Genomic DNA, 13,647 nt, shown 5'->3' with positions numbered 1-13,647 from the left:
AGTGCAGTCTTACTCTGGTTGTTCACTTTACACAAATAAAGCTTGATTGCCAGATTTTACCGCAGTCTATACAACCAAATCCATCAGGAAATGAACCAAGTAGGCTAGAGGTTAAAGCACACTTAGATACCAAACGATCATGCAACTCCTGTGTTTTCCAATCAGTGAAACATCACAGCCTGAGCCATGTAAGTAAAGTTCAGCCCGGTGCCACAATAGAAAACATGGCGAGACAGAAGGTACACAGATCAGATCAACACAGGAACATGAGCGTCTGTAAACAAGACCTTCTGTTTGTGTTTCATGTGAGGGACACTGCAAGATCCCCCTCCAATATTTAACTGTTGTTCAAATACAAACACTAACACTTTTCTATTTTTCCCCTCTTATTTTTTCTTTCCCCCACCCTCTCACACTTGCTTTGCAGCGTGCAAGAGGAAGGAGCAGGACACGTCGAAGGACCGCAACAATACGCCAAAGAAGTCGCGGCTGGTCTTTACCGACCTGCAGCGGCGCACCCTGCTGGCCATCTTCAAGGAGAACAAGCGACCGTCCAAAGAGATGCAGCTCACTATCTCGCAGCAGCTGGGCCTCGAACTCACCACCGTCAGCAACTTCTTCATGAACGCCCGCCGCCGGAGCCTGGACAAATGGACAGACGACGGAGCCAGCCCTGGCGCCCAATCTTCAGCGTCCAGCACTTGTACCAAAGCGTGATAATAGAGAGTGAGGAGGGGAACGGGGAGTCGGGGAGAGGGTGGGAGTTTTGGGGAGGGATGGAGGGCGCGGGTTGAGGTTTCGTCCAGTTGAAGCGTGGAGGAAAACCAAACTTTTTACATTATTTTTTTGTTTGTCTGGTTTTGTTTTGTTTTTGGTTTTTTTGTTGCTTTTGTCGAGAGTGACAAACTGAGAGAGGGGCTGCTCACTGCCACGACTTGTTTTAGCCAAACCGCCTTTTGCAAATTCATCATACATCCATTAAGAAGCTGAAGGGTAAATTAATCTTTAAAACATTCAAACCTCACTGACGTTCACTGCTGATGTCTCCTTTAGGACAATAAGATGACACGCTAGCCCAAATACCAAAGACGAGAAGACGATGCGTGTTTTCTATTATGCAATATAAGCTAGAAACCAACCAAACAGGAGTGCAAGGAAAGCTTTAAGACCACAGAATGTGATAGAAGCTCGGGGATAAGCAAGAGTTGTGTGGAAATTTTGTGGTATTTCAAATCTCAAATGTCCAAAGCCGACACATCAGTTCACGAAAGAATCCTAATTTAGAAGCTGGGTTTCAGAAACTGCACAATCAAGGTTTATTATTCATCTTGAAAACAGAAGGTAGTTTTTTCTTCACAGACAGTGAAGACAGTTTCTAGACAGTTTTATCCAAAATAACATAAATAGTTACTCCAGTTCAGTGTTCTGCTGATAAGAATGTATCACTTTATCTGATATACAACAGCATTTTCAGGAGAAAACAAAGTCTAAGAAATTTACAAAAACCTCACAATTTTACCTGTAGGTTGTGACTTAAGTCTTAAAAAAAGTTTAAATTTTTTCTTCATTCATTTCAGGATTTCTTATTTGTTATAAAATTCTTGATGTTCTTTTCTTCCTTAAACATTTTGAGGGGTTTTTTTTCCTGTAAATTTCCTGTAAATTTCTCACTAAAAATCAAGTTAATTTAGCCCTTTTTTTTGTAAATTTCCAACTCGTATCCCTCAAAATTCAGATTCAGCCTTCAATAGCTCAAAGAGCCTTTAATGTTATTTTCAGGAAGATTTTTTTGGCTGAGCAGTCGCTGTTTTTATCACAAATGAGGAGTTGATTTCTAAAATGTTCTATACCAATTTTGATGTGAAAATAGAAAGCCGATCCCTTAAATGCATGCGATCAAAGTAGACTTATATTTTGACTGAAAATAACCAACTCTTGTTTATAAAATGACAAAATTTCCATTGCTTTTAGGATAAAACTCAACATGTAAAGATTTGGCTCTTTAAAGTGGAAAGTGAGGATTTTTTTTTTCTTTTTAAGTTAGGAAATGGCAAAATATGCAAGCACAAACACACACACACACACACACACACACACACACTCACCAAGGCACATGCAACTTCCTCATAATTCGAGCCAACTACAAGCTTTCTCAGCATATTTAGCGTTTGATGGAGTATTAGTGTATAATATATGAATATATATGATGTACGTGAGCACAATCTTGAAGCACATTTTCTTTGCAATAGAACCGGGGCTCTCTGCCAAGCCAAGTGGTCGTCACATCTTAGAAAACTCAGGATGCCATTTTTTTTAAACAGCAGCTGAAATCCATTCAGCGTCTGTTGTCACATAATGTACTGTACGAATGTACAAAGACACATGCAGACACACAAACAGATTTCAGACACACACACACACACACACACACACACACACACCTTTAAAGAGTCATTTCCCAATCGCTTCCCTGAATTCACAGCCAAACCAAAGCTAAGCTCCAGTTTACCCTTGCTTCACCCACCCATCACTTCTGTTACCATAAATTCATCCATTAGGGCAGTGCACTCCACAAAGCATCTTAGCATTAATACCACCTTTGTTTGCAAAGAAAAAGGAGGTTTCCAAACAATGAAAGTTAGACTAGAGCTGAAATTTATAACCATCTGACCAAAATCTGTGATCCTCAAGGTGGTGAACTAAAAGTAGGATGGGGATTTGAAGGTCAAATGATAATTTTAGCCTGGATTTACAAAGACAAAAGATAATATCTTTGGCTGATCATTATTTAGATGGATCTCAAATCTGTTCAAACTTATCAAGTCTTCTTACTGGGCACTGGAAACCCATCAAGCAGCACTTGTTTTTCCAAAATGGTTTTGTTTCACATAGTTCAATATTATTCACATTAAATCTAAGACAATGAATTAGTCACCACAAGGACCCTGCAAACATCTTGGCATTAAATAACCATCAGCTAACCTTTTCTCACCATCTAGTTGCATCTATTCTGTTGCACTAGAGTTAATTTCTTATTGAACAAACACTAAGCAGATGACATTTAGGTTTATAATCTTGACATTATCCCCAATTTAGACTGGAAAGATGCCACAAAAATGCTCCTACATTGGTTTCTTTAGACCCTTAAGTCAAAATTTGTGAAAAAAGCACAATTATTGGGAAAACAAGGCTATGTTATGTTGAGAGTGATTCCTACGGGTCTTTTTTAGTCAACCACAACAAATATTGAAACCAAACCTTTAACTTTTTTAAGAATAAAGAATGTTCTGGATTGAAAAGCTTTTGGTATAAATCTAGTTTTAAGCCAAGATGCTTTTTGGAAAGCTTTGATCCGCCCACACTGCTACCACAGGTAAACAAACCAAAACCTTCCACTGCATCAACACATCCGCAGAACCAGTTAACCATCTGAGCCCAAGAAGGACAAACTGTCCAGGCGAATCAGGGCCTTTGTAATAGTTAAAGAGGACAATCTAAAGACGATGCCTGGCTAGTCTGTCTCTTCCAGAGGGTCAGCGGGTTGGAAAAGAGCATTTGCTGCAAACAAATGATCTCTGCTAAATGTGTACATCAAATTGTGCTGATTTATTAAGATAAGCAAAATCCACTTGCTTAAAATTGTCGACTTGGAAAGATCAGCTGTAATGCAATGCAAGTTTGAGGACAACACTCAAAAAATTAGTTTATTTGTAGTGTAGGAAAGTTGGATGCTTGGTAAAAGGGATGGACAGTCAACAGACAGATGGGCTGTGACACAAAAACTAGACTCTTCTGCCAATATTTGTGACTGTCTTTGTGTCCAAGCATCCATAGCTACCAAATCCTCCAATACCCATTGATTTGAAGCTTTTACTGTCACACTTTACAGCCTTTACACATGATGTAAATACTAACAAACCCACAAAACCTCAAGCACCATCGCCTCCAGCTCAGTTTTGGCAGCCTTTACCATTTGCAGTCACTTCATCAATCATCTTTCACTCAAGCTATCAAACCAAAAAAACAAAGGAAACCAAACCAAAGGAAACGCGCCAGTCAGCAGCCCCTGCTCCTTAGAAACCCCAGGCTGAGTCTTGGCCTGGTTAGAGGCAAGCCAAAGGCTTTAAGAACGATTTAACATTTAAAAAAAAAAAAAAAAAAAAAAAAGGACACTTAAGACTTTTTCTATTTATTGACAAATCGAAACCAAAGAAAACTTTTTTTCTGCACCTAACTGTTCCAACAAATGGGAAAAAACTGATGATGGAAGAGAATTATTACCAAAAAAAAGAAAAAAAGAAAAACAAAAAAGAGTGGCGCTGACAACGTCGAGGATGGAGGACAACGATGACAAGGGAGGATATGAGGAAGGATGACACCACGAGAATGGAGAAGTAGCTTTGTTCTGCCTGATATTAAGTCAGGCAATCTTTAAGGGGAAGCAAGTTGGGGACTGAAAAAGGGTAAAACCACATGGGAAGGAGGGAAGGAACGAACGGAGGACACCGTTGACCATTTTCTTCCCTTCGATCCACCCAAAAAAAGGCAGAACATTAATGTGTCTCTCACGGTTGAAGAGTGTCTTTAACGTGTGCCTATGCAGTTTTTCAAAGTAAAAAAAAGGTTAAAAGAACAACAGAAACCTCATCAGCTAACAAACCAAAGATTCACCGTTAACTCCAGTAGCAGTTCTCCCCCCCCCCCCCCAAAAAGGGAAAATCCCCATTTTAGTTAACCAGCATGAACACACCTGCAGCATAAGTACTGTTGATAGTGGTGTGTTGTTTTTTATTATTATTGTTGATCACCTGTTATACATTAAACATTAAAGGTTAGCTTAAAGGCTAATCCAGCTTGTTCATGGGTTGACTTTAAAGCAAGTAGTATTACCTTCAGTCTAATTTTATTAAAACCAACAAATTCAGTCAACATGTTTCATTCAAAGAACTCACTTTGATTATAAGTTAGCTAGCTGGCTTATACACTATTCTAGATTCTTGTATTGGCTGATATAGCTTGTGTTTTAAAACCATTTGGATTTTCAGCAACCATTTAGCTTTATTAAAACCAACAACCTTAGCCAACATTTTTCTTTTGAAAACTGTACTTTGATTGCAAGTTATCTAGCTAGCTTATCAGATAGTTTTTAAGCTGTTCTGGACGTTAGCATAAAGGCCATCCCAAAGCCTTGTTTATCATTTGATTTTAAAACTAGTAGCATTTCCTTTATGCAGTTAGCTAACAAACTTACCCAACATCTCTCTTTTACATAACCCAGTTTGACTGTAAGCTAGCTACCTATCTGCTTCTAAGCTTTTAAGGTCATGAGCTTGCAAATAGATAATTTTATTTTCCTGTGGATCATTTACCCCAAACTTACAGCTTTTACTTTTATTGGTTGTTCCTTCAGCATGGCATCAATGTAGCCATCATTACCTGCAAACTTTACCACCAGACCACACCACACATAAAAGCAATCTTCTGCTGCACACCGAGGGAGAAATACTTGAGTATTTGGAAAATTCAAAAGCTTCTCCCTTTTAGCTTTTCACACAGGTCAAAGTCTACCTCCAACTCCAATAGGACAACATATTTGAGCTTGGTGAATTAGCATTAAGAAATGACATCAGCTAGTTGTTGTTATGCTTGCACCCAGTTTTAAATATTCTAGCTAGTTGCTGTTGTCTAGCACACTTTCTGCTATGGAAAGAATGACAGCGGTAGTGCTATTTGAACTGTACAGTGCATACCAAAGATTTTTTGCTGTACTAACAGTAGCACACTGTCACTTTTCAGTCAGTTTCTTTTATGCTAAGTCTAACTTTGTACTTTTCAACCCAGACCCAGCTAAAACTCTGTTAAACAAGAAAAAGCTGCATGCTGTTTAAGATCAGATTTGGACCACTTACAAACCTGTACAATAATCTATTCTATCATACAGTATATAACTATAATTACTGTAACCCTGAAGTGAATTTCGGCTGACAGACTAAAGCACGGCTGGCTAGGGTTAAAAAGTTTTTAAAGTTGGATAGAAGGTTTCTGTAAAAAAATGTAACCCAACTTGCCATGCTGTAGGAGAAACCTAAAAATCCCCTTTCTGTAGCAAAGAAAGCTCATGTTAGCTTGTTCCTTGGGGGGAAGAACTATGCTGCTGATCCGTGAATACAACAACAATAAATAAAACCAAACCAAAAAAGACCAAGTCGACATCTGCTGAGAGAAACTGCTAAAATATCGGTCAAATAGCTTTATCCTTAGTTTTCTCTCTGTCTTTCTGTATGTAAAGCTTCTAGTCCAAAGAAATCCTCCACCCACCTGGCTGTCCCGTCCTGCTAACAGCGCCCAAGGAGGGGGCGTGACTTACAGTTCAGGGGGTGGTGGCCATTTTCCATTCCTAGTTGCAGTTCTGTCTGGATTTAATACAGGCTAAACCTGCCAAACTAACAAAAGATAAATGAAAATGAAATAGGAAGGGTATGAAACCAAAAAACAGTCCCAAAGAGGTTTTCATTGCTTGTTTTTAAGTACTTAAAAATTATTTGCCAAATTTACTACTACTGTATTCCTTCTTAGTTTTTTTTTTTTTTTTGCAATATGCGAGTTTTTATTTAATGTAATTTATATTTTTAATTGTGAATTAATTTAAGCGAACAAATTTTTGTTGCCAAATCTCCCTCTTAACCCTTTTACCCTTGATGATTAGCTTTGCCAAAGTTTACACTGTATTTTTCTTTTCCTTTCTGTTCGATGCTGTATTTATTTATGAGGTGTTTTAGAACACGCTAGTTTTGTACTTTTTAATAATTTAATGTTATTTAATTAGATGTAATTGTTTTTTGATGAATATTTATGAGTATTTAAGAATGTTAGGTGCATCAAAGATGCAGTGCGTTTGCCAGGCCTGTTAATTTATTCTTAGCTAGCTTTACTTTTAAAAGCAAATGAGATGTTGTGTTATGAATGTTTAGACTTAATGACAGAACAATGTAGAAATGTCAGATTAGACTTGCGTACTTCTGAATGTGAACACTTGCTCTCACTCTTTAGCTAATTTATTTTTTTTGTTCGTTTGTTTGTTTTGTTTTTGTCCTGGTAATGATTTTTTTATTTTTTGAAATGAAAACAATCTCTTTATGACAAATATTAGCCTACCGAATGATGAGCACTGCATCTGTTTTTCCTTTTCTTCCCTGCGATTTTTGTGCTTAACTTTGTTAATTTGTTTGCATCCTGCTGACCATTGTTGAACAAGCAATGAATCTGAGACTGATGTTCTACTGACACTTGATCAGGTGAAGTGAAGGGCCACATGTTGATATGAACTGACTCGCCAAAGATAACTGGAGTCCTTGAGAGGCCAATAAACTGTGTGTGTTTACATCCACGCAGCTCACACCCTGGTAAAGCTCGTATTCGTATAACCACATGTACACTTCTTCAAAAGCATATTTGAGGCTGATTAGTGACTTTGTCACATTTTTAATTCAGCGAAACAAAAAGAATTTTTAAGAAATGGACTAAATAAAGAAAATTTTTATTTACTTTTACAGCTTTAGAACATAATGTCAGATGTTTACCAGATATTTGTTTTATAGGGCACCTGTATATTGTACATAAAACATGGATGTAGCCACATTTTAAAGCCTCACCTTTTGATTGTTACCATCTTGGTTTTATGAAACAAAACATCACGTGAAAGGTAGGTCAGAGAAAGTAAAAGCATACTATACTTTATTGTCTCTTTTGCTTTAAATGGGACCATAATTTATTAAAAGTAACATTGATATATCTTTAAGAAGACTTAAACTAAGACCATAAACCTATCAGAAAGGTTTGGGGCTTTTTTACCATGGTTGTAAATACTGTGAGAAATGGGGTCCTTTTCTTACAGACGTAAATGCAACTTGACTTCTTTTTGCAACCAGAGCAGCCAACCTCTGCTGACTATTATAAAGAAAGCATGTTTAAGACAGTTATACACTGGCTTCACTTTCCAGGGTAACATCAAAGGCTACGTCCATCTTTTATACACAGTATATGTGTGAGCGTCAGATTTTTTTTAGAAGTATTTTACTGTCAAAAAGTTGATTCTTTTTTCTCAAGAAATTAAACCATATTCTCAAGCATGTCCTCTTCAAGAGTCTACAAACTTAAACCGTGTCCTTCCACAGGTACTATAAACAGGATGTGAAATAACTGCTGTTATCAGGATTTCAATGTGTGTGACTGCGTGAATGCCAACACACCAACTTGTTTCGCTTATTACAAAGGAAAAATGAGGAGTCCCTTAAAGCTAGCTGCTTCCAAGACTGACTTTGTCTGTTGTGTGTAAAAAGAAAAAAAAACCTTTCTATTTCAATAGTGAGAACCAGAGAGGCTACCTCACTGACTTTCCATTTGTCCTTTTAATCGTGTTGATGAAACCAAAGAAACCAAAGATTTGTTTCCTCTTCGGTACGGTCTGCGCTCAGCTCCATGCTTTTGTACTTTCTGTTCTGTTTAATAATCCCACAGATTCTTCATTTTCTTGTCTCTCTTATTCTTACTTTCTCTTTCTCACATTTCCATGTTTCTCTTTTAGCTCCACTTGGCCTCTTATCCTCAAAAAGTGCAAAGAAGGTGAAAAGGCAGACTTTGTGTAGGCTCCGGCTGTATGCAGAATATCAGGGCTTTATCAGTTGTAGGGGTATTTGCCTTCAACTAAGTCATTTGAACATTTCATGCGATGAGCTTCGAAGTTTTAATTTCAAATTCAGAAATACACGCAACTGAAGATCAAAAGGAGCCCCATGATTTAATGTAAAAATTAGCACCTGTTAGAAATATTTTACAGCTGAATGTAGTTGGTAAATTAACTGCTGGTAAATAAAAAGGCCCCAGTATAACTTAAATTATAAGTAAGGTCTTAAAAAATGTAAAAATTCAATGTGATGTGATAATATAAAAAAATCTGTTGTTGTACAGTTCCTCTACTCATATTTTGGTTAATTGGCCTAAAAATAAGGAAAAAATAATAAACAAAGCTAAAACTTAACTGATAGTGTTTGTCTTTTCTAATTAATCTACTGCAACATTAATATTAAGAGTCACTGTGCTAAAATTAGATTTTGCTAAGGCCCGTTTCAACTTGACTGTATGACGTACGAAGTAAGGCTTTTACATTGAGACACAAAAGTAAAAACTACCAAAACTTATACAAGAGCGGCTGCAGTATTAACAAAAATAGTTCTTTAAACAAGTCCCGACACCTTGTGTATGAGATGTTTTCTGTTCAGACACCCGCGTCTTGTTTATTCATCATCAGTACTGTGTTTGAGCAGGAAGAAGCCAAATGAACTACTTCCAGGATGTGTCAAAATGACTCAGTCATGTCCATTATGATAGTGATAAAAGCCAGTTAGACTAATTTTACTTATACAAAAAAATATTTGGTAATTAAGATTAAAAACTAGGCTGAGTTGGACCTTATGATGGCCCTACATTTAAAGTCTTAATGGGACCTTTTATATTTATACCAGATGATGTGCACCAACCAGTATTAACATCCCTAAAAACACAGCCCAAGCATAGCTAAAAAATCCCCCTGCAGCTACAGCTGACACTAAAAACACAACACCTATCTTGCTTATGACAACCCGTGTGTCTGCTGTATGTCACCAAAATTGAAAACCAACTTACCAAAGAGGTTGCAATAATCGTTTGATGTTACTTCAATGCAAATCTTTGCTCTAAAATACAAAGTAATTAAGTACAAGTAATTTGTGAGTTTTTGGCCTGCTCTGTGGGTCTTACTGTAGCCACTAAACAATAAATAAAAAAATAATCAAGCAAACACATATGTGAGAGATGATACCCCATGAACCTTAAACTGATCACACTGGCCTGGTTGGAAAAGCAAAGCATACCAAAGTCATGCAGAAGATTGAAGGACAAGAGATGTGAAAGTCACAGTCAGTCAGCTTCTCTTTTTAATTTAAAAATAAAGCGGCTTTTTTTCCTCATAAAGCAAGAGCAATATTCAAGTAACATCAAATATCGACACATTAAACTGTACCATGTTACTTCCCTTCTCCCAAGCATTTGGCCTAAAAATCAGTTGTGGAAGCCAAATGGCAGCAGACTAAACTTTTACAAAATGTATTTTTTCTTCTGTTCTGAGTTCACTGACACTTTTCCAAACCAGGATGCTTCAAAAACAAAGAGAGCGCTTTTGTTGCAAAGTATGAGATAACTTTGGATGAGTGCCTTTCTTGAACCAAAGCAAAGTCTACATCTCTCTGATGTGCTTTAAACGTTCTGTTCCCGTGAAATACGAAAAACCTCAGTGTGGATGCCACCACTGAGTGTCTTCACTGCTCTGTGGTGCTTTGCAGTGTAATGAAAGCAAAGAAATACATTAAATACCAAAGGTTTCCTGTTCTACGTACTATTCCCTCCCTGTTCTTTGTCTTTTCCCAGATGGGTTTCCACAGGTTGATCTGGTTGATGTTGTGCCTGTATTTACTCACTGAAAGATGTTAATCTCATGTTTCCTAGAATTAACAGAGACATTAATGAAAAGTTTGACCGCTTGTCCTTTTGTAAATATGGAAAGCCAAAGAGACATAAAAACTTTTTTTCTGCCATTTTTCCTTGTTTTTGTTAAAAGAAAAAACAAAATACTTAATGCTTTAATCATCTACTGTCAGTTTAATGCATACTGAAACAGGATGGCCAATCAGATTGTATTTTGTTTATTACAAGCGATACTCTAAAGGCAAGAAACCTGTCTTCACAATTAATGCATGTTAGTCCAACCAGGAACCAACACAAAGATAATACATAGATTTTCACCCTCCATAGATATGGAAAGCCACAAAAATAAAAACTCTTATGTTTTACAAACAATATAAGATTGCTTCATGAATTCCAGACTTTGCAAATCAGTACAAATATTTGTTTAGATCACAAGATGGCAAATCGCATTTTTGTGAGGATTTTGCTTGTACAGTAAAAAAATTAACAATTTTTCCATAATGTGGTAGAAAAAAAAGCCTATGTATTCTGTTACAATGTTAAAAATGTAATTTTTTAAAACAGATAAAATCTTATTAGATTTTTCTATGATTATGCTACAAAGCAGTTTCTTAGATACCACAAAATTCATCACTTTCATTGTGGCTTTATTCAGCGGTTAATGTACAAAAATTAATGTTATGATTAATCACTGCTTGCTTCAAGTTTACTTACCAACTTACCATGATTGACGATTCCAACTGTCAAGATTTGACAGTGATGAATGAAATGTTTGGGATCTTGGCCAAAGACACAAACAATTTGCATTTTTGGTCATTGCTTTTCTTTCTCATTTTTATGTAATATGCTAACAAACTCATTTTCTCAATTTTTTCCCAGTTACTTCATGACATCCTTGAAATAAATTTAAATGTTTTTTTTTTTAACTCCTTGGCTTTCTATGTGTACAGAAAGTCAAAAATAGACGTTTATAATACAGAAATAAATGTTAATTTCAAGCCACCTGGAATTTTCACAGGGAAATATGGAATATCTGTATGCACTGAAGCCAACGAGACAGAAAATTTTAAGTAAATAAAGTGATGAGAAAAGAAAGATTTTCAGTACAACAAAAAATATTTCACAATTGTTGCATTTGTTTTATTATTTGTGAAAATAACTCCGGTGTGTAAATCTGATGAAATTTTATAGTCATTTCACGCAGCAAAAGCTGTGCAGATTTTCTAATGTTGAGTCCATTTTTGGTTTCAATTGTAGATCTTGTTCCTGAAATGAAAATTTTGCAATCTTGAGCAAGACAGAAACCACAATACTCAACCAGAACTGGTGGAAAATTAGCTCTTTGTTTTCATCTTTTCTGTTTCTTCTTCTTCTTCTCTTTTCAAATGGTCGCAAAGCTTTAAAAATAAAACTAAACATGGAGACAAACTTATGAGCGTTGTGCGCAGACCGTGCTCTCCTTACCAAACTGTTGCAGATATACCTCATAGACACTAGTGTTAGGATGATGTTATTATAGCGTATGTCATAAATTATTCACTTGCTCTTCTTTCTTTTTTGGTAACTGTGACTTTAAAATGAAACAAATGTGGAGAAAAAGCTTTATACATTTTTAATTTGTGATTTCTTTTTTTGTGATAGCTAAAAAGGTGCGCTAAAACCAAAAATTAAAAATGCTTGTCTTCGTCTATGCTCTCTTTCTTGTTGATGTATTGCTGTTCTCCGTCTATCCCATCTGCCAAGGATTGAGGGACACATCATTTTAAATCTTATTTTTTGGTTCTTTTAAAGGGGTTTTTGTCCCCTCGTATGGATATTTTGGGGATTGGGAACATTGTTGGAATGATGTCACAATCTACATGTTTCAGCCCAGAATAATAACGGCTGCTTTCATGTACTTCTTTTACATTTTTAATTTTGGTTTCTTTCCTTACCAGTGCCGTAATGCTAGCATCACATTACATAACCCATACAGCAGTTCTATAGCCCAGATTTTATGCATGAGTATAATTAGCTAGCCATGTAATGCATTGTGAGTCTTATTAGTAACCATCTTCTTGTTGTCATCTTCTTGATTCATTTTCATGACTATATGCTGTACACACAGACCCTTGTGTTGCATCTCGCATTGGCACACCTTTGACCTCCTGATGTTTAACCTGATAACTTGTTTCCATTTGTAGTATTTAAGCATCATATAATTTAGAAGCTGGCCCTTCCTGTGATAGTTAAAGTAAATGTGATGCCTTTGACGTAGAAACGGTTTTGACTGAAATCAAAAAATAATCAAAGTAGTATTCCGTTTTTGTTTTGTTTTTTGCTTGGTTTGAATACTACTGGACGTGAACTTGAAACTACTAAGCAGCAAAGCTTTAAGAAATTGTTCATGTATCTCGATCATTTATAAGAGGGATGTTTAGGAGAAACTCAAGATTTAATTCATTTTAAATGCTATTTTTGAACAACAAGAGCCAAAGAACAAATGGACAGTTGATCAAATTTGAGTTATTTCAGTATCCAAAGGAAAAGAAAATTTTAAGTGATGAGAATCTTGACACAAATGGCCCTCCATAACTCAATAACTAAAATGAAAATTAAACAAAAGTTACTTCAGTGTTTCAGTGAAGGAAAAAAATCACCTAAGGCTAGTGTTTTGTGAATGTGGTCAAAGTGTTACTCTAACTTAGAGAAACTAGTCAGAAAATGGCATCTATCACCTGAAAATTAACAGTCTGATCTTGTTTTTGGTTTTTTTGTTCCTGTTGTGTATATTTTTGCTTTTTCATTTGTCTGTTGATTAAGTGTATAATGTAAATTAATATGCTAAATCCTGAATGTTATTTTTGTGCTATAAACCCCAGAGTTAAGTTTAAAATTCCTAAGAATCAGAACTTTACAAGTCCGCTAAGTTATTAATTTTCTAATAACGTATGTGTACGAAACGTTAACCTGCACAAGTGAAATAATGAAACCAATGACATAAAATTTGTATATGTGCATTTAGCTGCATTTCTTTTGTGCATATAGAAATCCAGTCAGAACCTATGGTTTTAACATCAGCAGCATCAACAAAACGGGGTCAAAGGTTAAAGAGGCAGATTCACGAAGTCAGTATGTGGATAAAATCAC

At 36.1% G+C, this 13,647-nt stretch overlaps 1 protein-coding gene across 2 annotated transcripts in view; it reads left to right on the top strand.

Moving 5' to 3' along the window:
- onecut2 (one cut homeobox 2) overlaps positions 1-13,647 on the top strand; it is a 73,489-nt gene that overhangs the window by 38,201 nt on the left and 21,641 nt on the right. Inside the window, exon 2 of one of the 2 annotated variants that reach the window (XM_003440190.5) lies at positions 428-13,602. The exons of the other annotated variant lie outside the window; for it this stretch is intronic. Coding sequence (XP_003440238.1) covers positions 428-717 — 290 coding nt within the window. The 3' untranslated portion in view covers positions 718-13,602. Of the gene's footprint in view, positions 1-427; positions 13,603-13,647 lie in introns of those variants that run through there. 2 annotated transcript variants of the gene reach the window in all.

Source organism: Oreochromis niloticus, linkage group LG7, assembly GCF_001858045.2.
Source record: "Oreochromis niloticus isolate F11D_XX linkage group LG7, O_niloticus_UMD_NMBU, whole genome shotgun sequence".
NCBI classification, from domain to species: domain Eukaryota; kingdom Metazoa; phylum Chordata; class Actinopteri; order Cichliformes; family Cichlidae; genus Oreochromis; species Oreochromis niloticus.
The sequence above is the reverse complement of the archived record's forward strand: the minus strand, read 5'-3'. Positions and strand labels throughout refer to the sequence as shown.